Genomic DNA, 25,351 nt, shown 5'->3' with positions numbered 1-25,351 from the left:
ATGAGATGTTGGAAGCATTTAATAAAATATTGGAGAGTGCGCTCACAAAGGTTTTTAATGCTCAAAGAAACGACTGGGATGTTTGCGTTCTTGCGGTGTTATGGGATTATAGAACGACTTGAAAGAAGTTGACTGGACAAACACAGTTTAGACTGATTTATGGTGTGGAAGCTATGATGTCAATGGAGTACATTGTACCTAGTTTGCGCATAGTGACATTCACAGGAATGGTGGATCGCGGAGCCCTGGAGGAGAGGCTCGCGCAGCTAACAGAGCTTGAAGAAGATATATTTCTAACTGGATTCCATCAACAAGTTCAAAAGGAGCACGAAAAGTCATGGCACGATCGGCACATCAAACTGCGCACCTTCAAGGTAAATGATTTAGTTCTATTATATGATAGCAAGTTTGATAAATTTCCAAGAAAATTTTGGATGCATTGGCTGGGGCCATATGTCATCAAGGAGATTACTGATGGTGGAGCAGTTCAGTTGGTAAAGTTGAATGGAGAACCATTCCTAGGGCGAGTGAATGGTAGCTGATTGAAGCCATACACCAGCGATTCGGCTAGATGACTACATGATGGAAGCACAGTATTAGCACTCCAGGCAGCTGAAAGGAGGCGTGGGACTATAAACTACAGTGCCCAGGTTGGTGAGCTGCATGATTGGGGAACTGTGTGGAATGGAGGAATGTCACAGTGTCAGCATAAACGCGCGGGAAGCTGCGCTATCCATGAAGGGACCGCACAGGGCAACCGGAAAGTGACCGTTTTGGCCACTGTTCATGACTTGAAAGTGGGAAAACGGCTAAAAGGAGCTGGGGGGCGGCATTTAAGTCGGAATTTAAGGGTGAGATCTATGAAAATCTGCTGCCAATCCAGCATTTATGAATGAGTTTTGGGGGGAACGGTTGGATTTGAATTCGAAAATGCTTATAAATTATAGGTGGTTGCCTAGTGAAAAACACTTGGCATTCTGAGAATTGAGGTGTTGAGCTCTCAGGTGCATATGAAACGTGAGTACTTTGAAGCTTTGATAGTGAGTTCAACATTTGAGAAGTTGCCAAAGGAGACACAGGAGTTGTTGTCTAGTATCACGTTGGTGCCCACAGAAACCGTGATCATTGGAGAAGCAATGGCAGTTGAGGGAACTGCCCCAGAAGTAGAAATGACAGCTGAGGGAGCCGCCCCGAAGGTTGCAAGCGTCGAAGTACCAGCAGAAGGGCCTAAATCACCTAGGTCATCCAGGCCGAGGCCTACGCCGAAGAAAGAGGGTCCAAAAACAAAGAAGGACGAGCAAAAAGTGCCACAGCCGGTGCATCATCACCTAGAAAGCACCCACAGAAGGAAAAGACCACTGTGCAGGAGAAGGGAAAGCTAATTGACCTGGAGCGTGTAGAGGATGTTGAAGAAATCTTTATGGATGAGGAAGACATTGACATGGGAGCGGAGGATGTTGATGTTGAGAGGTTCAACCCTATCTCTAAACTGCCCGAGTACATTCCTCTGCGTAGAGGCAAGAAAAAGGTTTTGAAGGACATTGATGAAAGAAAGGTCACGCTGCATACACCCTTGCTGCCAGAAAAAATCGCCTTTGAGGGACCGTGCCTGGGGCGCATCCCCCATTTAAAATTAGAGGATTGGGATTTGGCTGATATGGAGAGCTTTCCTCACTTATCTCAACTCATGCATCGCGTATACTATAAAGAATGGTATGACCATGCTGGAGCCAAGAAAGTGGGCAAAAGGGGTGGATAAGGTTGGTCTGTTAAACATGTTATGGGTATCGCACTACAACCGCACGCCCATAACCATGATAGTAATCAAGCAGCTGCTATGCTTGGTGCACAATGGGTTCTTGTGGCTAGAGGAGATGATACCGATCACTAACATGCTAATACATAGGATCACTCGACTGTCGCATGCAGGAGAAAATCTGGCCATGGCATTTGGCGGAAAGATAGTTGAGCGTGACCTCACCGAAGCAATGAACGATAAATTTAAGCTCGATAAGAAGCTGTGCGGCTACTCCATCACTAGCATAACCAACCCCGCGGTCAAGGTAGCTGCCCAGATATTGGCAGGAAAGATTATCAAGAAGTGTCGGGCAAATGAAGTGCCAACACTAGTAGTGTCACTAGCGGCACCATGCGTGGAGGGCATACAGTTCAACTAGGCGCGTTACCTCTGCAGGGAGTTCCTCGCGAACTATAGAGAGGCACATGATCAAAGCAAAATGTTTCGCTATGCATGGCTATTATTGTACACAGTGCTGTTCGCGTGGTAGTTACCAGAGGATAGTCAGTTTCCTCCGGTCGCATAGGACCTATCGGAAGCAACAAAGTTCGCTTCGCTCTGGGCTACAAAGGACCCCCAAAGGGTCAAGGACAACAAGGTCTTTTGGATCTTGATGGAGATGAGTATTCACATGGCCATCAACCGCAAGCTGCGGTTGTCGCTGACAATTTATGATCAGCTGACAGAGTATGTGGAGTTCAAGGCAGACTTCCACCATGTCTCCATGCACGCGCAGAAGGATCCTGAACAAAAGTGGTATGACCTTCCATACCTGGCCACAGACGACGTGATCGCAGTGGTCCTCGACTACTGGCCGGCAGATTGGTGCACCACTTCGGACTTGATAGCTGGGTCTAGCAATTCTGCAGCGCAATGAAAAAAGGAAGAGGTCAGGCTAAAGATGGAATAATTGGCCGAGAAAAGGAAGAAGGAGGCTGAGGATAAAACCAAGGCAGAGCACATTGCTGTGAAGCAAACAGGAGGATAGGAAGAAGAGGAGGAGTGTGGCTCTGATAGGAGCCAAAAGTCACCTTCCCCAGAGACAGAGGAGGAGAATAACAATCAGAGCAGGGAGGGGCGAACCCAGAGACTACTCCATTCTGGGTTAAGTGCACTAGGGAACAAGATAAAGCAGGGCCGTAGAAGAAGTCCAAGGCCAGCAAGACTTCCCTCAACCCAATCACCTTGACTGAAGGTGATTTGAATGATGTTGGTGATGCGGTGAGGGATGCGACTGCGAAACTGCTGTAATAGTTCAAGCAGCAGCAGAAATAGGCCTTGGGCGCCATTCAAATGGGTCTGCGCGAGGTGCAGATCCAGGGGTCGCAGGTACAAACCAGTGTGGGATGGAGTAGTGCGACGTTAACTAATTTGGCGCATGCCACCTTAGAAGCAGTAAGGATGGTGTGCACATTGTATCCTCGGGTAATAGCACTGCCAGACGGAGCATTGATTATGGAATCCAAAGCTGACAAGGTCACTATTAGTGTCCTCAAGGGGGTTGGACTTAATTTTGCCGCGCTTCCAAGTGAAGCCCTTCACACTTTGCAGGATGGTGTGATCGCGGAACTTCGGCCCATGAACAACACGCGCTACACATTATCAGTGAGAAGAGGGTGAATAACGCTCAGATGGCTGCACAGAAGAACTTTGTTATTTATCTCTTTAAGGCCATCACAAACAAGAATGAGCGCATGGCCAAGGTAGTGGCTGAGGCATGCAAGTTTGTCTCAGAGCTGGACATTCCCGAAGATGAGCCAGTGGATGTGTGAATTCGGAAGCTCGCTGCCGGAGTGCGTGAAGCGAGGACATAATTGGCAAAGGTTCAGTTTGAACTGAACCTTAAGATTGTAGAACTTGCGTTGAAGACCCAGCCTTGGACTCCGCCTGAAGTTAGAGAGTAGCATAAGTCAGCTGTTAGGGATGTTGTTGCAGCAATAGATTGTGTAATAAAGGATTGAACTGTGCTCTTCAAGCAGTCTCTCGAAGTAGTCACCAGCTTACAGGAGGATCCCAATATGTAGATGCTAGAAACAGAGGCGCGGGAGCTGCAACAACAAATGACGAGGTTAAAGCGATAACGCACACCGTCGACATTACCCAAAGGCTAGCAAAGCTGCAGGAAGCAAAGGCACAGAAAGAGCAGGTGGACGCAGCATAGCACAGGGAAGCATTATTGAAGGCTTGATTGAAGCCTTGGCTAGATGAAGCATATGTGCTCACAACCACCATTAAAGGAAAATTGGCTAGTCTACACGAAACGCAACATAAGGCACAGGTAGATGGCGTAAGGCTAGCGATGGAGTAGCTAGTTGAGCAGATGAAGCAGGCGGCAACACAGTGCACTGCCGAAGTCGCAGTGGTACAAGTGGAGTTGGGAGGTCTTCATGACAGGATCTCCGCGCCAGCAGAGTGACTCGAGGGCGAGTCACCAGATTTGTGTTGGGGGCCTATTGGGAATAGGTCCCCTGGGGTCAATTTTGGGGTTAAAAGCCCAAGTTTTGGGGCTAAAGGCCCAAGTTTTGTGTAAAGAATGTGAAGTCTCCGCATTTTGTGGTCGCGAAGCATGAAGATGTAAAGAGTTACTAAGGGTTTTCTGCCCTTCTTTTGTATAATTCATGTCGGCTTTAGAGATCTACCCATGGTCCGCGAACCATGGGATTGTATAAAAAGGGAGTCTTAGAAGAGTCTAAGGCAGTAGGAGGGGAGTAGTTTTCGTGCTATGTTTTATGTATGGGTCTGTGAGAGCTAAGAGCAAAGAGTCTTAGCATAGGAAGAGGCTCTGCAGCTGAGTGTACAGAGGCCTAGGGTAGAAGTCCGCAGCTGAGTGCACGGACCCCTGCAGCTGTGTGCACAAGGAAATCAGAGTCTGTACTCGAAATATGGATTATTAATCAAAAGGAATATCCTGCAATTATCCGCATATGCGTTATTTTACTTCTATTATGAATATCGCATTTATGTTATGTTAAACACTGGAATATGAAGTAATTCTATATTGATGCACAAATCTATGTATTTTACTTTGTCATATGAACACAAGTAGGAATATCTATTTACACGAAGATAACTGTAATGCATGTTAAAGTAACCAATACTTAAGCGAATCTGGGTATATACAGAAATAAGAGTAATTACTGGGGTGCGTAAGTGCCTGATCTATCTATTTAGAGCCTGTGAAGGACGACTGGAGACTTTTGCGGAGGCTTCGAGGACGAATAAGAGAAGTACTTTGATAAGCCCTAAAGGGCTTATCGATCTGCACGAAAGAAGATTAGGGAAATCAAATGACATCACAACCATCTTAGGGTGCGGAAAGTTGGCTCCTGCATCCCCCCCATACTGCTTCGGGTGAGACTTCAGTCAGCGCTCCATGGATTGATGCCGAAAGGGCCAGTATTGAAGGGATTTGCTTGGCTGCTTAATGCTAAACCTGGGTCAGAGTCCATCAACACAACAATTAGTTAGTTAGCAAAATCACAACTTTATCAATATAGGAAAAGTAAGCACATTGTTAGATTCTCTATACAGTATAAATAATTGCAATATACACAATCCACAAAAATATGCCATCAAACACATGTGCACAATTTTCACATGAAACAACCCACCAACCTTCTCTTATTTTATAATAATGTAAAATCTTACAATACACAACACAAGCTGAGGTTTGGTTCCTTCATTACAATATGCAAAATTCCAACATAAATACAAAGCCAAAAATCTATCCCACTGAATCGTTTCACCACCCTGGGTCATTCCACTACAACCTTGTCTTAGTTCCCTCAGCTGGTTGTCACCTCGGCTCACTCGATGCTCTACCTTATAGAAAACTTGCCCAAGCTCCCATCACTGCTCCCTCAATTTTGTTTCTCTATTATATTTTTGTGAACTCCACTTGCTCTACCTCTCCACTTTGGTTTGTCGTCACTTCATATATATATGGTTTGTTGCAATGGTTCAACACCCCACATCCCTTCACTTTTTATGTCCATTTGGTTGGTCGACTTGCCTGTCATGTGGTCATCTCGCCTCATGTTAGCTTGCCCTCATTCTAGCTATGCGCTACCGTTGCACCATTAGGCCACCATGTGAATTTGTGTCGTTTGATCTATTTGTTCCATCATTCTTCCACATGCTACCTCATGTCGTTTAGACTGAATTCTCTCCTTATGCACTTGAGTGTGTCGCTTGGTCGTGTCGTGCCATTGCCATGAAGATTAGTCATTAAGAACTCTTAGATTTGCACCACACAATTTTTACAAAAATTTCTGAAAAACACATGGAACTTGTTAAATTTTTTTTTCATGAATTATTAAAAAAGATAATCACTTATTTTTAAATAACATATCCACTTCAACTTTCTCTTTTTAAATTTTTTTATTTTTTCAATTTTCAAAATACACTTAATATTTAAAATATATATATATATATATATATATATATATATATATTAAAACCATAAAATTTTCAAAAATAATAAATAAGAATAAAAGAAGAAAGAATATACGTTATAAACCTTTTACGACATAGTAATGGAGGGTTTCCATGTTTATGCCACTGAGATTCAAACAATATTCTTCATTTTATGCCCTTTCAAAACAAATATGATCATACCATGCTTCCCTTTGCCTAAACAAAGGTCTCCCATTCATTACCTGGAATCTCATCCGTACTCAGCTTTCACTTCAAACAACTTTTTACATAAAAAAAAAGACCTCCGATTCATTATTTGAATCTCTTTTATGCTCATCTTTACGGTGGTGGGGTAGAGAAGCTTACTTTCACCTTATCTTTCTCTTGACATTAAAAAGACACACGATATGTGAATTCTTCCCCCGTCACATCAAACAAAGTTCCTCCACGTATTCTTATTCCACCACTGATTTCTGTACCAAAATTCTACCTTTTGTTTTTTCCAATGGTGACACCAGAGGAAAAGAAAATTCTTTTACTTTCATCTTTATTCCAATCGTGATGTGAGAGGTATGAAAATCGGCCATGGCTCTGCAATGCAATTTGAGCATCACAATTGAATAATCAGTACACTATAAGTAGGCTGCAATAGTATGCCTAAGTTACAAGTTAGGAATGCAATAGTATTTCTGGTTTTCTAATTTATGGTTGCTTACTCACAGTACTAAGGATTTCGTAGGATCAGTATTGCTTGAAGAATCGATTGAATTTAGGGGAAAAGTTCTTGTTACCCTCGAGAGGTTTTCAAATATATACATCTGTATGTTACTGCTGTGACAAAATCATATCATGGCAGATCCTGGTTTCCTTCAGATGTGGGTGATCGACGCAGATGTTAGCTCTTTCTTCCGCATTGATGTTGCTGGCAACGGCGGATCTGGCAAAACTCTTATTCTGAAAAGACTCTTCAGGAGCCAAATGGTGAGACTTTTCTTTGGCGATGGCTTCTTGCTTTGGCTCACTGTTTTACAATCTCCCTCTTTTACAATCTTTAGGGATAAATTTTGTAGCCAAATAGTAATGCAAACAAAAATAAATTTGGTTCAAAATATGAAGAAAGAGGATGCAAAAATGTGGTTGAATCAGAGAATACACGCAAAGATGTTTGCCCTGTTCTTAGATGATGTTTGGGGACAGGGTGGGAAACTGCTAGAGGAATTGGGTGTGGCCCTGCTCACCACTGATCTCTCCAACTCCAAAATATTGTGAGTTCGAGGGATAGAAGAGCACTGCTGGAGATGGGAGTTTCAGAGAGTTCTACGATAACAATGGGAGATTTGGTCCAAGAAAAGAGTTGGGATTTGTTTGTTCATCACTCGTTTCCATATAACAATGGAAATCTGCCAGCAAACATCGACGAGAGAAGGGCAAGGGTTGTGTGTGCCAAATGTGGAGGGCTTCCCCTTGCAATCAAAGTAGTAGGGAGGTCAATGGCAGGCATCACTGATGCACACGAGTGGCAGTTGGCAGTTCAGAGCCAAGAGCACGAAGCTCTGTATGATCGCCTATGTTGGTGTTGCGACTCACTCGCCAAGTACCATGTCAATCTGCAATTGTGCTTTCTCTACTTAGCTGCTGCTTGCATAGAAGATCAAGTTATTTATGTGCAGATTTTGATTTGGTTGTGGATAGGACAAGGGCTTCTTGCAGAAGAAGGTGCTGGGAAATGAGAGTGGGCACGAAAACCCACACGAGCGGATCGTTGTTTGATTGAACCGATCCCCCCAGACATCGATTTTGTTGAGCGACAACGAATTGAGCTCTCTTCCAGAATCAGGGGAAGCTCCAGAAATCCGCGCATTGTGAATGGGGAGAAACAAATTGACAGATGTTCCAAGAAAGGTGATTGGGAGTATGATTTCTGTCAATATTCTTGATTTGAGTCAGACGTCTCTACGGCCATTGCCAGATAATGTGGGGTGTTTAAAACAAGTTCTCTCGTCTTGGGCTGATGGCCATCAAAAGAGTGCCTGCATCTCTCACAACTCTTGCAAACCTCCAAATCCTTTCTCTGGATGGATGTAGCATCACAGGATTGCCAGCTGAGATGCCAAAGTTATCTGGAATGTAACTGTCAATGATTTGGAATGATTCATTGCCTTGTAGCATTTCAGGACCATTTTTTTAAGGAAAAAACCAAACAAAAGTTGTTTACATGTACATGCTAATCAATATCTTCCTATTTTTTCTAAACCCATTTTCTTTTTTTAAACTGAACATCATTTTGCTATCTAAACTATATCTCTTATTCATGAAAAACTTCTTACGTAAAGTATGTCATTTTACTTCCAATCCCTTATCCAATACAGTCACATATTTTCTGTATTAATTTTCTAGACAAAAATCTCTTTTAAAAAAACTAATTTGTAAATGCAACTACATAATTGTAACTTAATTTAAAAAAACACAAACTAACTGAGTAATATTTATGGTTATATGCTCTCACAACCATGGCGAGTTCCATTAAAAAAATGCAGGGAAATGTATCTTCCCGAGCAACCTGTGGCATCATTTTTGGGACAGAGAAATTTGCTATGTGATTCTGTTCCCTATAGATATATGAAAATGATAGATTTTGAAATATTTTTATCAACAATCTTATACAATGTATCCAGTTTATGAACATTAATAATCTAAAATTTAATCTCTTCAATCCCTAATCTATAATCATCACTTTGGAATCTCCTAAAATATTAAAAAAATTCAATTCGAGGCCCGTTTCACAAAATAATACCCCAAAGAACTATATTATTTATTCTGCCACCGCTCCAGCTGGAGAGATAAAAGGACTTACCTCTTTGCAGTGCTTGGATGTGAGTTACTGCAGTAACGTGTGCGCACTTTCCTCTGCGCAGTGCTCGGATGTGAGTTACTGCAGTAATATGTGTGCACTTTCTTGGGAAGTGCTCGGATGTGAGTTAGTGCAGTAACGTGTGTGCACTTTCTTGGGAGTGCTGGGATTAATGTAGTAACCCGTGGGTATAATGTGATAAAAGGCGATGGAAAAGGTTCGTTTTTATTGTAATTGGTTGGAAGTAAGGTTTCCATGTTATGTTGTTGTTATTTTGAGTTTGTAGATTTCAGTTTAAAAATTAACTGTTATAAATTGAAATCAACTCATATCTAAATCATAATTTGTTAAAGTTAGTGATCCAATTTTTATATATAAAAACCTTATGTAATTAATAAAATCAAGTGAAATTTATGTTATGTGTAATCTCTCTGCGCTCTCTTCTATTTTCCAATACCAATTAGAGTATTTTAACACCACTAACTAAAATAATTACATATCATAAACAACCGAGAAACACTTAGTGAAGGGATACGGAGAGTATGGCCCAGATGGAGACACTTAATTTGCAGCTTACAGTGATGGACAAATTGAGCTGATGACATATTCAACATGTCAAAGTTGACCGGGTTCCGTTTAGAGTTCCCTCACGTGATTAAGATGCAAAGTAAGTTGTGTGAATTTCAAATTTGATTCATCTTAAATTGTGAAATTGTTCTAAGTCTGAAGACCTTCCTGATTTGATACTACAAAGAGTTTGAAGTATCTGGTTATTTTTAATTGTCATAAGTTAAAGAAATGAAATTACCTATAGAATTCAGTGAGATGGGGATATTTCGTTACTTTGGACATATTTTTACGAGGCTTTTTGGAAATATTTTTATGAGTTTAGTGCCATTAATAGAGGAAGATTTTTTTCAGAAAGAAAAAGCTTCATGATTTATATTAAGAGTATATAAAAGTCCTGATACAAGCGAAGGCATGAGGCCTTGATGCAAATTATACAGAAACCTGTTACTGTCCAGAATCAGCATTGCATGGATTTTAGAGATAAATAAAAATTATGAATGCATGGCACTACAGAGACTTCAGAAAGAAGGAACCATCTAAATCAAGATTTTAAAGTTCTGAATTTAACCAAAAATGCCCCTAATGAGAAAGACAAAAATGCCAAGACGGAAATTAATCCTCAGAAGGCAAATATCCCAAGATTTTTGTCAAAATGAAGTCAAGAGGCAGACTGGAATTCTGGAAAATATGATCGTTCCTCCACTTCCAAAGGAACCAGCAGGTGATGATGAAAAGAGAACGCCAAGAGGGACGTTGCGCACTCCACCAGAAGAAGGCATCCTGAACAGAAGGAAAAACTCTGTGAGAAAAACCATAGATTAAAGACAACACATACCAGATTGAGGAGGAAGCGCCACATTGGAAGAACATATGAAGGTTGGATTCAACACTGTTGCGGCACATCTGACATTGGCTCGGCCCCTGCCAGCCTTTCCTTTGCAAGACCTCCCAAGAGAGATTTCTATTTGAGAAAAGAAGCTAGGAGAATAGAATCATCTTAAGCGGGCAAGAGGCTTTCCAAAAAGGGGGAGGAAAGAGAGGCGAGGGAGGCGGCCGGACCGAAGAGAGGGCTGCATATAATTCTTTAACAGAAGTTAGAAGGGCAGGCTTCTCAAGGGACCAGATGAGTTCATCAGCAGAGCCCGATTGCAATCTTCCTTTGCTGGAGAAACTGTTGACAGCCGAATCCCATGAGGGACGAAGAGAAGGAGGGATGGATAGATCATCTGCGCTCTTCCAAACAGGTGCTTGAGAAATCCAGGACTGAATTAACTTATTCCATGTAAAGAGACCTTTTGAAAGGAAGAAGAGAACCAAATCTGGAGAGATCAACGATTCCAGATTATGTTGCGTTGGATCGAGGCCGATAAAAACACTGGAACCGGATGAGAGGGACCATTTAAGATTTTCTAAGAAGAAGGATTGAAGCTTTCTGAAGCTTTTCCAAATGATGGAGCCGGACCTGATTCCCAGCGACTTCCTTCTGAACCAGAAGACCATATTCCTCCCTTTAAGATATTTTTGATTTATAATGCTGCTCCACTGGCTTTTACCATAGATACCTCTGATAAGCGATTTGCAGAGAAGAACTTTCCCAAAAGAAGACATATTCAGGAGGCCCCAGCCGCCCTTCTTCTTCGGCTTTGATAATAATTCCATCTTTGCTAAGTGAAACTTGGACTGGAAAGAATGACCGCCCCATAAGAAGTTTGCTGCCAGAGAGGTCATCTTTTTTTTAATAGAAGGAGGAAGAAGGAAAAGGTGCGCCCAATAAACCGCCATTTGAGAGAGAACAGCTTGAACCAAGATTAGCCTGCCAGCTAAGGAAAGAAAGCGCATCTCCCATCTAGAAATTTTGCTGTAGAAACGATCGATCAGCCACTGCCAATCCTTGATGCGATATCCATTCGCCTTTAGATGGAAGCCCAGATATGTGAGGCCGTCCCCCATTAGAGCAATTTTTGTTCCAAACAGATCAGCAACCCATTGAGCTAGGACAGGGCTCGAACCATTATGAAATAGCGTGGACTTATCCTTGTTTATAGTCAAGCCTGTTGCAGATTGGAATTTGAGGAAAATCACGTTGAGACAGACCCAGGAAGATTTGCATAACATCGCAAAGATGAGGATGTCATCTGCGAAGAGATTATGAGAAAGAGATATATCTTTACATATTTTAACCGGCCTGCATCTTCCCTCAGAAACAACCCTGTTAATCTGAGAGCTTAGGGAGTTCATCACCAGGATGAAGAGGAGGGGGGAGAGAGGGCAGCCTTGACGGAGGCCCCTCTCCGCTTTGAAGAAAGAAGAGGGAATGTCGTTGATAATAACTGAAAAATTGGCGTTCTCGACACACGCCAAGATCCAGTTAATTCCTTGCGCCTTTAAACCGATTTTTGCTAAAAGAACTCTGAGGAAACCCCAATCAACGGAGTCGAATGCTTTTCTGAGATCCACTTTTAGAGCGGCAGCATCAATATTTTTGGAATTGATTGCGAAAAGGCATTCCTGGGTCAACGCGACAGCATCCAAGATAAGCCTTCCTTTTAAAAAGGCGTGCTGTTCTTTTGAAATGAAGGAACTTAAGACAGACTTCAATCTGTTAGCAATTATCTTGGAAATGATTTTATAAAGGGAATTGCATAATGCAATTGGCCTGAAATCCAATAGCGAAGTCGATTTTTCCTTTTTGGGAATAAGGGCCAAAAATGTGGCAGATAATGCGCTGTTAACATTCCCTGACATGCGAGAAGCATCCACCATGCCCAGCAGGTCATTTTTGAATAACTCATAGAAATGCAGGAAGAATTCTATCGGCCAACCGTCAGGCCCTGGACTTTTTTCCTTTTTAAATTTTTTGATTGTCTCAAGCAATTCCTCCTCCGTGATCGGCTTAAGGAAATCTTCATTTGCCTTTTCATCAAACATTTCAGGCATCAAATCCACTGCCTTTTCATCATAGAAGAGTTTTTTTAAATATTTCTACGAGTTTAGTGCCATTAATAGAGGAAGATTATTATGATGAAATGAGAAGCATTTTAAATATTTTTATGAATATTAAAATATTTGAAAAAAAATATATTGTTATTCAATGGTATAATTTTTTTTATAAAGATCAAAATAGTAAACACAAAAGTAGAAATGGTAACATTGTCTACTATAAATAGGAAATTATAAGAAAGTATAAGCATGTGAGATTTCAAAGAAGGTCAGAGTTATGGTGAATTTTGGTGCAATGAGCTTTGGCTTTTCCTAAAAAACATTATATAGCTTTACTATTAATATTTTCATAATTAATACATATAATTTGTGTTTTTGATAAACATTTTAAGTGGAATGGTATACCTTTATTTTTTTATTGCATACATTTGGTACAAACTTGTGTATTGTTTTGATGTCATGATAGTCCTCATAATCTACAAAATTCACTTCCATGACACATAAAACATCGGTTACAAATTTTTTGTCACCCAACAAACAAAAGATTAGTTGTGTAGAATTCAAGGAAAGACACTATGAATGAGGACTAACAATATGGATTTGTTATAAAATTCAACAACAAAACATGTACTATTCCTTTTGCACATACCCCTCAATGATGGAAACTTAATAATGTGAGCTTACCCTTCCTTGCCCTCTTCATTCACTAAGTTATTAGTCCATTGTTCTCACATATTTGCAAATCTCTTTTCTTCCAATCAACTTTGATAAATTTATTGGCAAACAAGCTATTTTTAATCCTTTTATGCACAAATATTTTCATATTAAGCCATAAAAATTGAATCCCAAAGATAGTATATTACATCCATTGCTTTTATTTTATAATGAATGTTACTATAAATACTCTATTGCATTTGGCTAGAAGAAAACCATGACTAAGTCTTCAAAAGGAAAGAAAAAAAGGAAATTTACTATTGCAAAGTTCTAACCAAAGAGATAGCCAAAATGTCGTGTATCAACTTATTGAATAAAAATAGGACTAAATATTCTATTTTTCTATGTTTTATGACACAGCGGATGTCGTGAGTTTTGGTCTTTCTCTTTTTCTTATTTTTTTTCAAGGCGAAATCCCTCTTCTTTCCTTTTACACCGTAGCCCTGCAAAAAGATGAAATGGTCTTCAACTTTTCCCTCTATCTTTAGCAATCCCTATTCACATCCCCACTTATTTAAGGTTTTCTTTTTATATACATATATATTTCCACGACCAAGTTATTTTATTGAACCCCCTTTTGTTCTAATGCAAAATCCCCCAAGGGGATACGCAACAATTAACACAAGATTTCGAGAGTTGTGGGTTAAAACCCCAAAATTCCACTTAGCGCCATGAGTTGGCGATCATTTCATGTACTCTAGGGCTATAAATCCTAGTTACTTCAAAAGGACGCCACGCCACATCCCTTTTGAAATCACCCACACAATTACAAACCTCTACGGTCCACTCAGATTTTTTATTTTTTTTTGGGGGGGCTCCTGCACTGAGATGGGTCAAACCTTTGTCAGGGCCTGAATGTACCCCAATCTTCCAAATCTTATCCGAGCCTAGTCAGTTGGTTGGCCCCTTTTCTATCTACTTCCTAGAGTGGATACCTGACTACTGAATGGGTCCCGACCCCATTTCTTCAAGGTGTTGTTCAACACTTAATTCTCTGTGCCTAGTTCCAAATAAATGATTATCACCACACTTTATCAATTTGATGACATGCGCATGAGTTATGGTTTCATTTTCCTGTAACTCGGTGTGAACCCTAAATTTATCGCTTTCCTTTGTAAGGAATTTTTATCACTACCACTCTCTAAACTCCAAATCTACCATGAACTCTAGATTTCCCTTTTCCATGACTCAATAGTGAGAACCTCTAATTCTCAATACTTAGATATATGGTGGTCTTGAAATAACAGTCATATATGTATTTAGTATCTCGACTATGGTTTGGTTCTCCACCTAAGATACCTCCATTTCCTTTATTCACATGCTCCTTTACTCTCCGTCAATCTCTATCACCTTAACAGTCTAACAAATCTCCTCCCTTTGCACAATCTCTCATGAGCTTTTCTTTATCATGTTTGTCTCTCCACGCAATCTCCCCTAAGCTTATCTCCCTAACTTCTCCACCACTAGGAATGAACGCAAACAAGGACTATGATATGCAACATTTAGTTGAATTTCACATGGCCACTTATACAACAAGAATATATAATCAAACGCAAACCAAACACATGTAGGGGGGAATATGGAAACTATATAACTTCTATTTAGAATAGAAATTTATCTACAAATGATTTACAATAGCTCCTATCCGATCTCTTTTCGACTCGTTTGGTGGGCTCCAGTATTGTAGCAATAATGCTACAACTCCTGGGGCTTCCTATCTCTAATTTTATCAACCCGGTAGTTCGTACAAACTTGGAAGCGACGGTGCTGTATGCACAAGTACTAGCTCTTGTCGCAGCTGTCACTTGGTCAGCTGGCACAAGTCCGCTAGGGCTCAAGCCAACTTCTATATGTTCTCAGAAGAAGATTTCTAAATGATGGACGAAGGCTATCTCAACGGAAAGTAATCTACTTTGCAAAAATGAACTGAAAGCCAACCAAAACATGGAAACCCTAGTAAACCCTAATCTGACTAGTTTAACCTCTATGATGCAATAGTGAGAGTGCAAATGTCTAAAAATGATGCCATTACTTCTAGTGATGTGAAATGCATGAACTCAAACTACTTCCATTAAAAAGAACATTGTTTTTGTATTTTTGCTTAAGTGGATGGAGTGATTATGATCTTGTTTCTTATTAGGGTTTGGCTGTGCAGAGGTGGTGCGAAGGGAGAGAAAGCTTGGGAAAGGTCAGGAGGGCTAGGAGAGGTCCCAGAGGATCCCTAGCATCAGTCCACAGAAGTCCACAACGTTCAGGTGCTCGGCAACCGCGTTTGCAGGCTTCTACAGGATGTCTGCAGGGGATCCTACAGGAAACTAAGGAATTCTACAGGAAGTCTGCTAACTTCTACAGGATGTTCTACCGTGGGAGTTTTGGGTGATGGTGAAGTGATGGAGCGGTATGGGTGGATAGGTAAGATGGAGATGGAGCTTGTGATGGCTCAGGGGTAGAGAAATAAGATGGAGAAAGAGTGCACGGAGTTGGTTGGTGGATGGAAGGATGGGAGCAACGAAAGGTCAAGAAAATGGAGCTACGTGGGCAATGGAAGAGTTGGAAGGTAAACGAGCTGAACAGAGGTCGAGTAGGTGGCTTGAGGCGTGGTTAAGAAGAAGAAGAAGGAAGTGGAATGATACTGAGCAGTGTAAATAAAACAAATTGCTTATGTCTTGCACCAAAAACGAGAATCCATTAACCTGTGCTACCTGTGCTATTAAACCAATGAACAGCAATGTAAATCGTGAAGAGAAGTCGTGCATGGAGTTGTAATGAAGAAGTATGGCTCAAGATCAGAGTGCATGGATGGTTCTATGATTAAAATGACTGTGTTGCAGCTTGCATAAAAGTAGAAAAAGACTGCGTTTTTTTGGTGGTTGGCACAGACTGCACCCCAATCTCTAAACGGAGATGGCAGTGAAGGCACTATCAACCTTTTCTTGGAGCTCCAATGAATTACAATCCTCCTATTCTAATCTAAGTAACTGAAAGCACTTGAACTGTAAACTAATCCTACTCAATCTCATTAAAGAAATCAAATCAGCAGACTGTGTTCTTGAAATGCATATCAAAACAAAGAAACAAAGTGCTGGAAAGAAAGGCAAATAACTCTACAAGAAGAGGGGGTCTATTGCTCTCAGGTTGGGCCCTAACCTGAGAGCTATAGCTCCCTTAAAAGCTCAGAATTAGATCCAAATCTGCTTGGCTTTATTCATAATCAAGAGTCTAATGTCATGCCAAAACTGGCTTACAAAAACAACACCGAGCTGTAGCTCGTGCTCAGAAATTACAATATCAGTTCAAAAGTTCAAAAAGCTCCTATCAAAGGCTACGGCCTTCATATTTATACACAATGAAGATCAAGCTGGCTTCCTCCATTCGTGGAGCTTGGCTGTCCAACTGAAAGTCAAACTGCTGTAAACTGCTGATCCTGTAGAACATGTTGGCTGCCTTTAAGCTCGGTGGGGAGAGCTGTTGGAGCTCGGAGTTAAGGTGAAAATCACGAGGAAGGTCATCAAGATTGTGGACAACCTCCCTATGAACCCGCAATGTCACCTTTGCTGTCTCCTTGTCTCCATTTGCGTGGTCTTTTGCTCTCTTTAATGCCAAAAACCTGAAATCATCATGTATTAGCCACATAGATATAATGCCTGCCCTTCTTCCTACAAACAACACGAATATACTAAGAAATGAATGCATAAGTGATAAAAGATGAATGGTTGAGCAAGGTAAGTAGGCCAAATGAGCCCAAATTGTACCAAAAATTGGGGCTCATCATCACCCCCCAGCTAAAATATTTGCTCATCCTTGAGCAACTTAGTCCAAATCGTCATCCTTCATTGCTTTTACTGCTTCCCTTACATCCCAAGCCTCTGTGGTAGTGTCCTCCTTGCTGATATGAAACCCAAATTTCTTGTTCACCTCTTCCCATTGTTCACTGTCATCCTCCTCTGTATTGCCTTCAGTCAACCCTAGCAGTAGTGGTGGGCTGAGTTTAAGGCCAATCCAGCTAACCTGGAGGCTTTGCATGGATTTCTTGTAAAGGTCTACCCTTACCAAAGCTTCCCTCATCCGAGTTGGGGTATGGTACTCTCGGATTTTCAAACTGTGTGCCAAGGTATTCCATCTGCGTGTGCATGCTTGGGCAACACTTTCTCCTAATAGTCTTTCCATGTCTTCAAAATGAGCTATGGCTTGGGCCTGTTGGTCCATAAATCTCAAGGAAGCTATGGGATCAGTAGACAATTGTTGGTGTGCTGAGATGAGTGCAACCGGATCCTCTGGTTCTGCTCGAATGAACAGTGGCTCGCTCAATTCTCGGTTCATGACCGATTTTGCTTCGGCTGCTCTTTGATCCTCATGGTTCAACCATGAAGCGAACGCCATCAATTGCATATCACCCAAGGCAATATTGGGATCCCAGGAGACTTCATTAGGTAGAGCCAAATTGTGGAGGTAGAACTCTGCTAATTTGGCTTTGTCTTCTGACGAACTAGTACTGCACAATTCAGAAAATTGCTGTGGGTTTTGGATCTGAGAAATACCTCTTTGTGCCAAGGTATTTATTTGGAACTGCAGCCATTGATCTTTTAAGTACAAACCATAGGATTTTGCAGGTTGTCTGCACTGTATTGCCTCCATGGCCCAACTGGCCATGCAGGCCAATTGTGCTTCCTTTTGCTGCAGCTGTTCTTTTAGAGCTTGCACTTCAATTTGTGCCTGCTGTTCTGCTTCCTGTAGAAGTGTCATTGGCTCTTCAAGACTGGTGGTCAGCTCCTCTTTGCCTTGTTGTTCTTCTGTGGTGTCTTTGGAGGATGTACCTGCCCCTGCCCTTAGCTCCTGTAGCTGCAATCTCAGCTTCTGGTTTTCTTCCTGTAGAAACACACGTTGGCAATTAGCCACATGTTTAGCCATGGTGAATTCACTCCTGACCTCCTTGAGTTGCTCTTGTAAGGGACCTATGTCCGCCACACCCTTTGACTTGGCGATCTGCATCCATGTGTGGGTACGGACTCTTTCTTGCTCCAATGCAAAAAATAGGGGTACAGTAAATTTCTGCGGTATGATTTTGCCTACCTCTAAAAAGGTGTAGTATGAACTCAGACTAGGCTGAGGGCTGGGCTCTGGTATATGTACTCCTTCTGCCTCTTTAGGTGGCTCTACCTCACCCTCCCTTGGTGGTGATGAGGGTCCTTCTCCTTCCCTCTTCTCTGTTTCCTGTAGTCGGGCCAGAGTGTCCTGTAGAACATTTTCGACCTCCTGTAGCCGAGTTTTTTCAGTCAACAGGTCTAACCTTTCTTGCCACGTATTTTTCTTTGGACTCCCCTTCTCATAGGTGACTGTTATCCTTGAGGGGGACTTTTCCTTGGGAGAAGCAGGGGTATCTTTGATGAAAATCGGGCTGCTGGACGGAGGCTGTGGCTTGCTCGTCTTTATCCTAACACTTCTTCGAGCTTTAAAGTATAGAGGGGTCTCCCTCTTCCTCTTTTCTTTTGGCTTAGGTGGCGTGCTGAGGCCAGCTAGTATAGCTGCTGCCTCCCTTGCTAGAATGTCCGCCTTCTTCTCCTTGGGTTTCACCTTTTCAGGGCTTCTTGTAGAAGACCCTGTTTTAGCCAATTTCGGGCTTCCTGTAGAAGCCCCTGTTTTGGTAATTTTCGGGTTTCCTGTAGAAGCCCCTTTTTCAATGATTTTCGGGCTTCCTGTAGAAGACCCTTTTACTGTTTTCGGGCTTCCTGTAGAAGCCTGTTTCTGCTTTCCTGTAGACACAGGTGTCGCCACCTTGGCTTGCTTTGCTGCATGGGTTTTGCTTTTTGGTTGGGTTGCGGGTGCTGATGAGGTACTTGGGCTGATGTGGACCATCTCAGCTTTTTCCGTTTTGCTTTGAAACCTCTTTTCTCTTGCTGACAAGATGGGTGTGTTACCTTTTTCTTTGTCATCCTTTTTCTCATGCTTCTTCTTTTGTTCTTTCTTCTGCACTGTGGTCGAGGTCTTCTGGCCTGTTTCCTTCTTTCCCTCGGCCACTGATTCTTTTTCCTCACTGCTGGAGGAACCCATTTCTTCCATCAACATCCTTATGTCTCCATCTCTTGTCAAATTCCTGAATGATTCCCATGAGAGGGGAACCTTATATGAATGAAGCGCATCCTCCACAAGAAGTTTGATCAACCCATGGTGGGCTACCTGATCTGGTATGCCTTCTTTTAACTTTGTGGCACACTCAATTAGAGACTGTAACAGGAAATAAGGAATGCTCAGTTTCTGTTCTACAGGAAGATCAATCCGGTGCCTCAATTCAGTGAGCAACCGAAAGTGATACGCGTACACGATGCTAAAACAGCCTTCACAGGTTATATACTTCATGATTTGCAGGCTAACTTCATTCCATGGTGGCAGCAAACTGGTTCTACGCACCCCATTTTTGTCCTCCGAGAATTCCTCCTCAGGTGGAAAGAATTCTTATGGTAATAAATTTATTATAGGCTAACTTTCAAGAATATTTGTTAATTAGAAATATGGACATCACTCTTTATTTAATTTATTTCTAATTTTATTCAGCTCATGAGCTATATATTCTTTAGCTATGTTTGTGGTCAATGATCTCGGCATCTTAAACACTTCAATACTAAAACACTTTTTAGTATCTTTCTCAATAGGCCTCCATTATATTCCATCCAAGGAATTATAATGTATAAGTGTATCCAAGGAATTTTAACTATAAGTGTCTCCAAATATCTGTAATGATTTTTTATTTCTTATCTTATTTCTTCTTTCTTCTTTGCATAAAATATCAATAAACAATTTTGGTTGATTTAAAAAAGGTTTCACAATAGTTATTATTTTTTCCATATTATTTGTATATCAAAAGATTTGAAAATTAATCTTATTTATTGGCAAAGGAATATAAAAATTCTACTCATTAATATAAAAAAATTTCATTAAATTTATAGCGCAATGAATAAAAAAATTATAAATTTATCATTGCTTTCATGTTATTTTAATCATTGTAGTTGGTGAACTTTATCATCGATCATATTATAGTATTGAATTTATTATTAAATCTTATGGTAATAAATTTATTTTTAAGGTTGAAAATTGACATATATTATATAATATTAAAATTTATATTTTATTTTTTATTTATAAAATTAAAATGTTTTTATTTTATTAAAATTATGTTTTAAATAAAAAAATTATTTAATTTACAATTTTAATCATTTTAACTATATTTTAAATAAACCCCGGATGCGGGTGACACGATGGGCGGTAATGAGGAGCCACATGCTAGTCATGTGTTGCCTCAGGTTTAGAGCTGGCATTCAATACAAGGATCGTCGCTAGGGAATAAAGGGCAGGGTAAATAGAGGAAATCATTCAATGCTCCGTCCGGGTTGTTGGATCGACTGCAACGAGCAGTTATGGCGATCGAAGCTCGAGGTAACGATGCAGTGGTTAAGAAAGGTGGCGGGATGGCTCGGCATGAGCTGGTTCATGCTCAGTACTTGGTATTTGGTGTTCAGGCTCTTGCCTGGTCTTTGGCTCTCCGGGAAACAGCTCCTGCCGTCCCTCTGTCTGTTGGATGCAATTTCAAGCCTGAAAGGCGGGGTGGATGCAAACTTAAGTTTGTTGGGTGTCGTTCGCTCGCCTCTGTGTCAATTCCGCCTCCCTATCACGCACTGTTCCTTACCCCCGGTGCTTCTGCAAAAATGGTTAGGCCTCGACAGCGCCTGCTCAGCCGTCGAGGCTCTGCCCGGGGAGGGTCCTCTCGTCCTCCAGTTGAAGAACCCCACTCCCACTGCTGTCGTTGCCGTTGCCATCGTATTGCTGAAGCCAATCCCATCCAAGCAAGCCAATTCATGGACTCTGGCAGCCCAGATTCTGACCCAGCACCTTCGCCTGCCTTTGGTTCAGCCATTTTTACCTTCAGTAGCTCTCTGGACAGACCCCGTATCAATGCCCACGTTTCGGTACTTTTCCTTGAGGAATCTCAGGTCGATAGCGACGGACAACGCAGCAAGGGGAAGCACCCGGGCGAGAGTTCAGAATTCGTCAAGGCGATGCCAGCGGAGGATGCAGAGCATGCTCCCAACCTTCCTCAGCCTCAGGAAGTGTCGACATCCAAGGGGGACAATGTCAACTTGGATCCCTACCCTTCTGCAGAGGAAATGGAAAAATATGGTTGGTGCAAGGTGGTCGAGGAGGAGCCGAACGAATAGCTGTCCATCCGCTCAGCATCACATACTCCAGCGACACTCAGGTTTTGTTTCGGCTTTCGGTTTCTGTCATGTAGTCTTAATGCCTGTTCTTGTTATGTCTTTTGTTGCCCCTGCATGGGTAAATGCTGATGGTTGTTTGCTGCCCCTGCGTGGGATGAACACTTATGGTCCAAAGCCCCTGCGCGGGTTATTTAGTTTGAAATGGTCGCATTTTTGGAAGTCTAAGACCCCTGCGTGGGATGTTTTGTTCAGTCATGGAGCCCCTGCGAGGGCTGCCCTTTTGATTCCTCACAATCCAGAGTGCTACAGGTTGGCCTCTGGTGAAAAAACTCTATGATTGTAATGTCTTTCTTGTTCCTGTAAATAATAGGTTAGTTTTTAACGAGAAAAAAAAACTATATTTTAAATAAAATTAATTAAAAATATACGTGGAAAAATCCAAAATTCAAATTTAAATTATATTTCAACTCTTTTATTAAATGAATTTTTTTCAAATTCAATAGAAAAAAAAAATTACAATTAAAATTTAATATATATCTATATCTATATATATATATATATATATATATATATATATATATATATATATTATATATATATATAATCTAATAAAAATAACAATTTATTTTTTAGTTGTCAAGATTTATTTAAAAACATTATTTATTTATGAGTTGAGATTTGCATAGTTATTCATATTATCAAAATCTTTCTACACAGTTCGCATATGAAAGATTGTCACATTATTTTTTATTTATTAATGACTTCATGAAAAAGTGAATCAAATGAATTTGGTTTTCTTCATTATTTTTTCATTTATTTACTTTAATTTAGCTATATCTAAACTAAGCGAGAGAAAATATAGCTAAAGTAAGTGAGAGAAAATGCTAGCTATGCAATGTTGTTCTAATCACAAATTTAAGAATCAACCATGGCTTTATATTGCATTATAAGCATCACAATAATCAGTGGGCTAAACCCCCGGATGCGGGTGACACAGGTGTCATTAATGGCTCTCATGCCAACTGTTATTAACGAGTACTGCATGCTGCAAAGCAGCGGGGCTCCCCAGACCTTCACCTTAAGTAAAGAGGATAGACAACATTTCGACGGAGATGGCGGCGTCTGGGCATTTATGGTTTACTCTGTTCGAAGCACGGCAAGGATGGTTATATTCAATACCTTCTGGCTCTTCCCTCTCATGGTGTGCTTCAATTCCTCTTGCTCTGAGTTCTGGTCCTCGAAGGTTCCGGGAGGTAAGAGGGTCTTCATTTTCAGAGGCGCGCTTCGCAGGTTTCAGGCACGTCTCAGGGGTAAGCGGCTCTCTCATCCTTCTCAAACCCGCTCAGTGTGTATTTCCTGTTCTCTGGCTCAAGCATTTTGTCTTTCAATTGCTCTCTTTGTTGTTTCTGTTGTTTTTGTGGCCATTCATTCGCTCCTCAATATGGTCCGCCAAGGTGGCAGGAGGAGACCCAGAGGGCATCATGGTGATGGCTCTCGGCCTACAGCCAGCAGCTCTGAGAACCCTGAACATTCACCTGCCAATCTCCCTCCCTCTCATGCGAATGTGCAACCCTCTAGCCCTGCTCGTAGGCCTATCCCGAATAGTGCTTTTCAAACCACCCATTTTAAATTCCAAAGCAACCTCAATAGACCTCTGATTTCTGCCCATATCACCATAATTCTCTCGGAAGAAGAAAACCAGATCCATCCTCTGGCCTATATCACTCCGGAGCCCTCTCAGAGCAGCGAGCAGCAATTGACCATGGGTAGCCCGGAGAAAGATCTGGTTGATCAACCAGGCCATATTGACGGCCCAAGAATCACTCTGCCCCATGTAGAAAATTTCCCTGCTGTGGGGGATGGAACTCTGAATGATTCTAATCACCCAATTTCGATCCCAAAGGACGATAAGGCCGGCAATGAAGTTCTGTGTTTGGTTAGTGACTGTCCAGCAGAAGAGAAGACTCCTGGCGGGGACAAGGAAGCCTAAGGCCACGCGGCACGGTTTTGTCTCTTTTTGCTTTTTGTCTGTCAAGCAGATGATCGCTTCCAGGTTTCATTGAAGACACATATGGCTCAATTCCGTCGGCTTGACGATTTTGGTCATTTCCAGGGCAGTGGCAACGTTTTTACAGTCAGACTCGCAATGGATACTCGCTTCCATGTTCTCATGCACAATATTCTTATCTACTGGTCCTTCTCTGATATGTTCTTCTGTCATGTAGTTTTTTGTAGCACTTATGCTCAGAATCCTTCCATTCTGAGGCGAACTTGCTGTGTAAAGAGCCCTCATGAATCTTCTGAGGCCTCGATTACTTGTAAAATTATTTTTATTTTAAGTTAATAGATACTAGTCTTTGCCGAGAAAAAAAAAATCAGTGGGCTAAACTATTATGCTTGAAAGAGAAGTTAGGAGTTAGTGGTCTAATTTCCGGTCAATTACTCAATTGAAGCGATACTATTGTTAGTATTGCTTGTATTGGTTGAGGAATCAATTAAATTGACGAGAAAATTTGGAGAATATCTGGTTATCCTCGAGGGATTTTTAAATATATATATATATATATATATATATATATATATATATATATATATAGATATATATATATATATATATATATATATATATATATATATATATATATATATATATATATTCAGTTGTTTCCAAGTGTTTTTATCGTGTTGTGAGAGGGATTTTGTATATTACTATGTGAGAAAATCATATCACGGGAGATTTCGTTTTTTTTCTTACTTTCTTTTAAAATGTTTGGTGTACCTATGGAAAGTTCATGTAGCGGAGAACGTTTTGACACGTCATTTAAAATTTGATGAATATGAATCAAGAAAATACAAAATATGGGTTTTGTACATAATATGTTTGTTTAGGCAAATCATGCACATGATCCTCAAAGAGTACAAAATAGTGGATGTTTGGATGAGGTTTCAAAATGATTTTTTTTAAATTGTTGCCTGAAATCTGCACTTCCTTATTTGGCTAACAAGTTTTATCTACGACTTTAGGCATGTATTATTTAAGAGGATTGATCCCATTTGACCTTTTTATGATATCCACATGATCTATATATGATTCTCAATAATCTCCAAAATATCTTCAAATAATCTCCATTATCCTACATCTAAGATAAGGTGGTTATAAATCACTTATTTTAGAATTGGCTCTATCTTATTGTAACCTCTTTCCTTTTATGAAGGATGAGTTATATGTATAAATATGAGAGGATATAAGTCATTTGGAAGAGGTTGGAGCTAGAAGAAGACAAAGGAGAGGTTAAGTGTTAAGAATATGTTTATGAATCAAATATAGAAGATTTATATTTTTTCCTTTGATTAAATATCAAACAACAACTTTCTCTTTTCCAAAGTATGTGTGCTTATTTAACTTCAATTCAGTAGACTCTTTACCAATGATTCATAAATCTCGGAGAGTCCCCTATGTAAAGGATGTGTTTCTCTTCTTCTCTTAGTTTTGTTTAGTTACAATTAGTTTAACTTTATGCTTAGTTCAATGCTTCTAATTCTTTTTAATTGTAGTTGATTTACAGTGTGTCTTTTCAATATCATTTGCTTATAGTTTGGTGTGGTGTATAAACATGATGCAAGCTATTCATGTGAACCTTCCAATTGAATAGAGAGTTGATTCCTCTTTGATAGCATAACTTTGAATTTTGTAATTGATTTATGAGAAATATTTACATGGTTATGAGGGTTTAAATATGTTTAGAACCTTAACTATGTTGATGTAGTTAAATTGCAATTATTTCCATATATTATAATCTACTTTCATGTTCATTTTCAATAGATAGAATTAGAGACCATACCTTGCATGTACAC

General features: G+C 40.6%; 2 protein-coding genes across 2 annotated transcripts; both read left to right on the top strand.

The window, feature by feature from the left end:
• The first annotated feature begins 7,063 nt into the window (after positions 1-7,063).
• LOC149258378 (uncharacterized) lies at positions 7,064-7,483 on the top strand. Its single transcript, XM_089413898.1, has one exon. The coding sequence runs from the start codon at positions 7,064-7,066 to the stop codon at positions 7,481-7,483; it is 420 nt and encodes a 139-aa protein (XP_089270024.1).
• Positions 7,484-7,542: 59 nt separating this feature from the next.
• On the top strand, positions 7,543-7,944 carry LOC149258377 (putative disease resistance protein At1g61300). The gene has a single exon (XM_089413872.1). The coding sequence runs from the start codon at positions 7,543-7,545 to the stop codon at positions 7,942-7,944; it is 402 nt and encodes a 133-aa protein (XP_089269998.1).
• Positions 7,945-25,351: the final 17,407 nt, after the last annotated feature.

Source organism: Pinus tabuliformis, chromosome 6 (genome assembly GCF_031772625.1).
Source record: "Pinus tabuliformis cultivar Carrire ecotype Pingquan chromosome 6, CPIR1, whole genome shotgun sequence".
Taxonomy (NCBI): domain Eukaryota; kingdom Viridiplantae; phylum Streptophyta; class Pinopsida; order Pinales; family Pinaceae; genus Pinus; species Pinus tabuliformis.
This window is presented reverse-complemented; position numbering and strand designations above follow the sequence as displayed.

Excerpts from the sequence above, each read along its gene's own strand:
- LOC149258378 (XM_089413898.1), top strand. The coding sequence starts at position 7,064 with ATGGCAGATCCTGGTTTCCTTCAGATGTGGGTGATCGACGCAGATGTT.
- LOC149258377 (XM_089413872.1), top strand. The coding sequence starts at position 7,543 with ATGGGAGATTTGGTCCAAGAAAAGAGTTGGGATTTGTTTGTTCATCAC.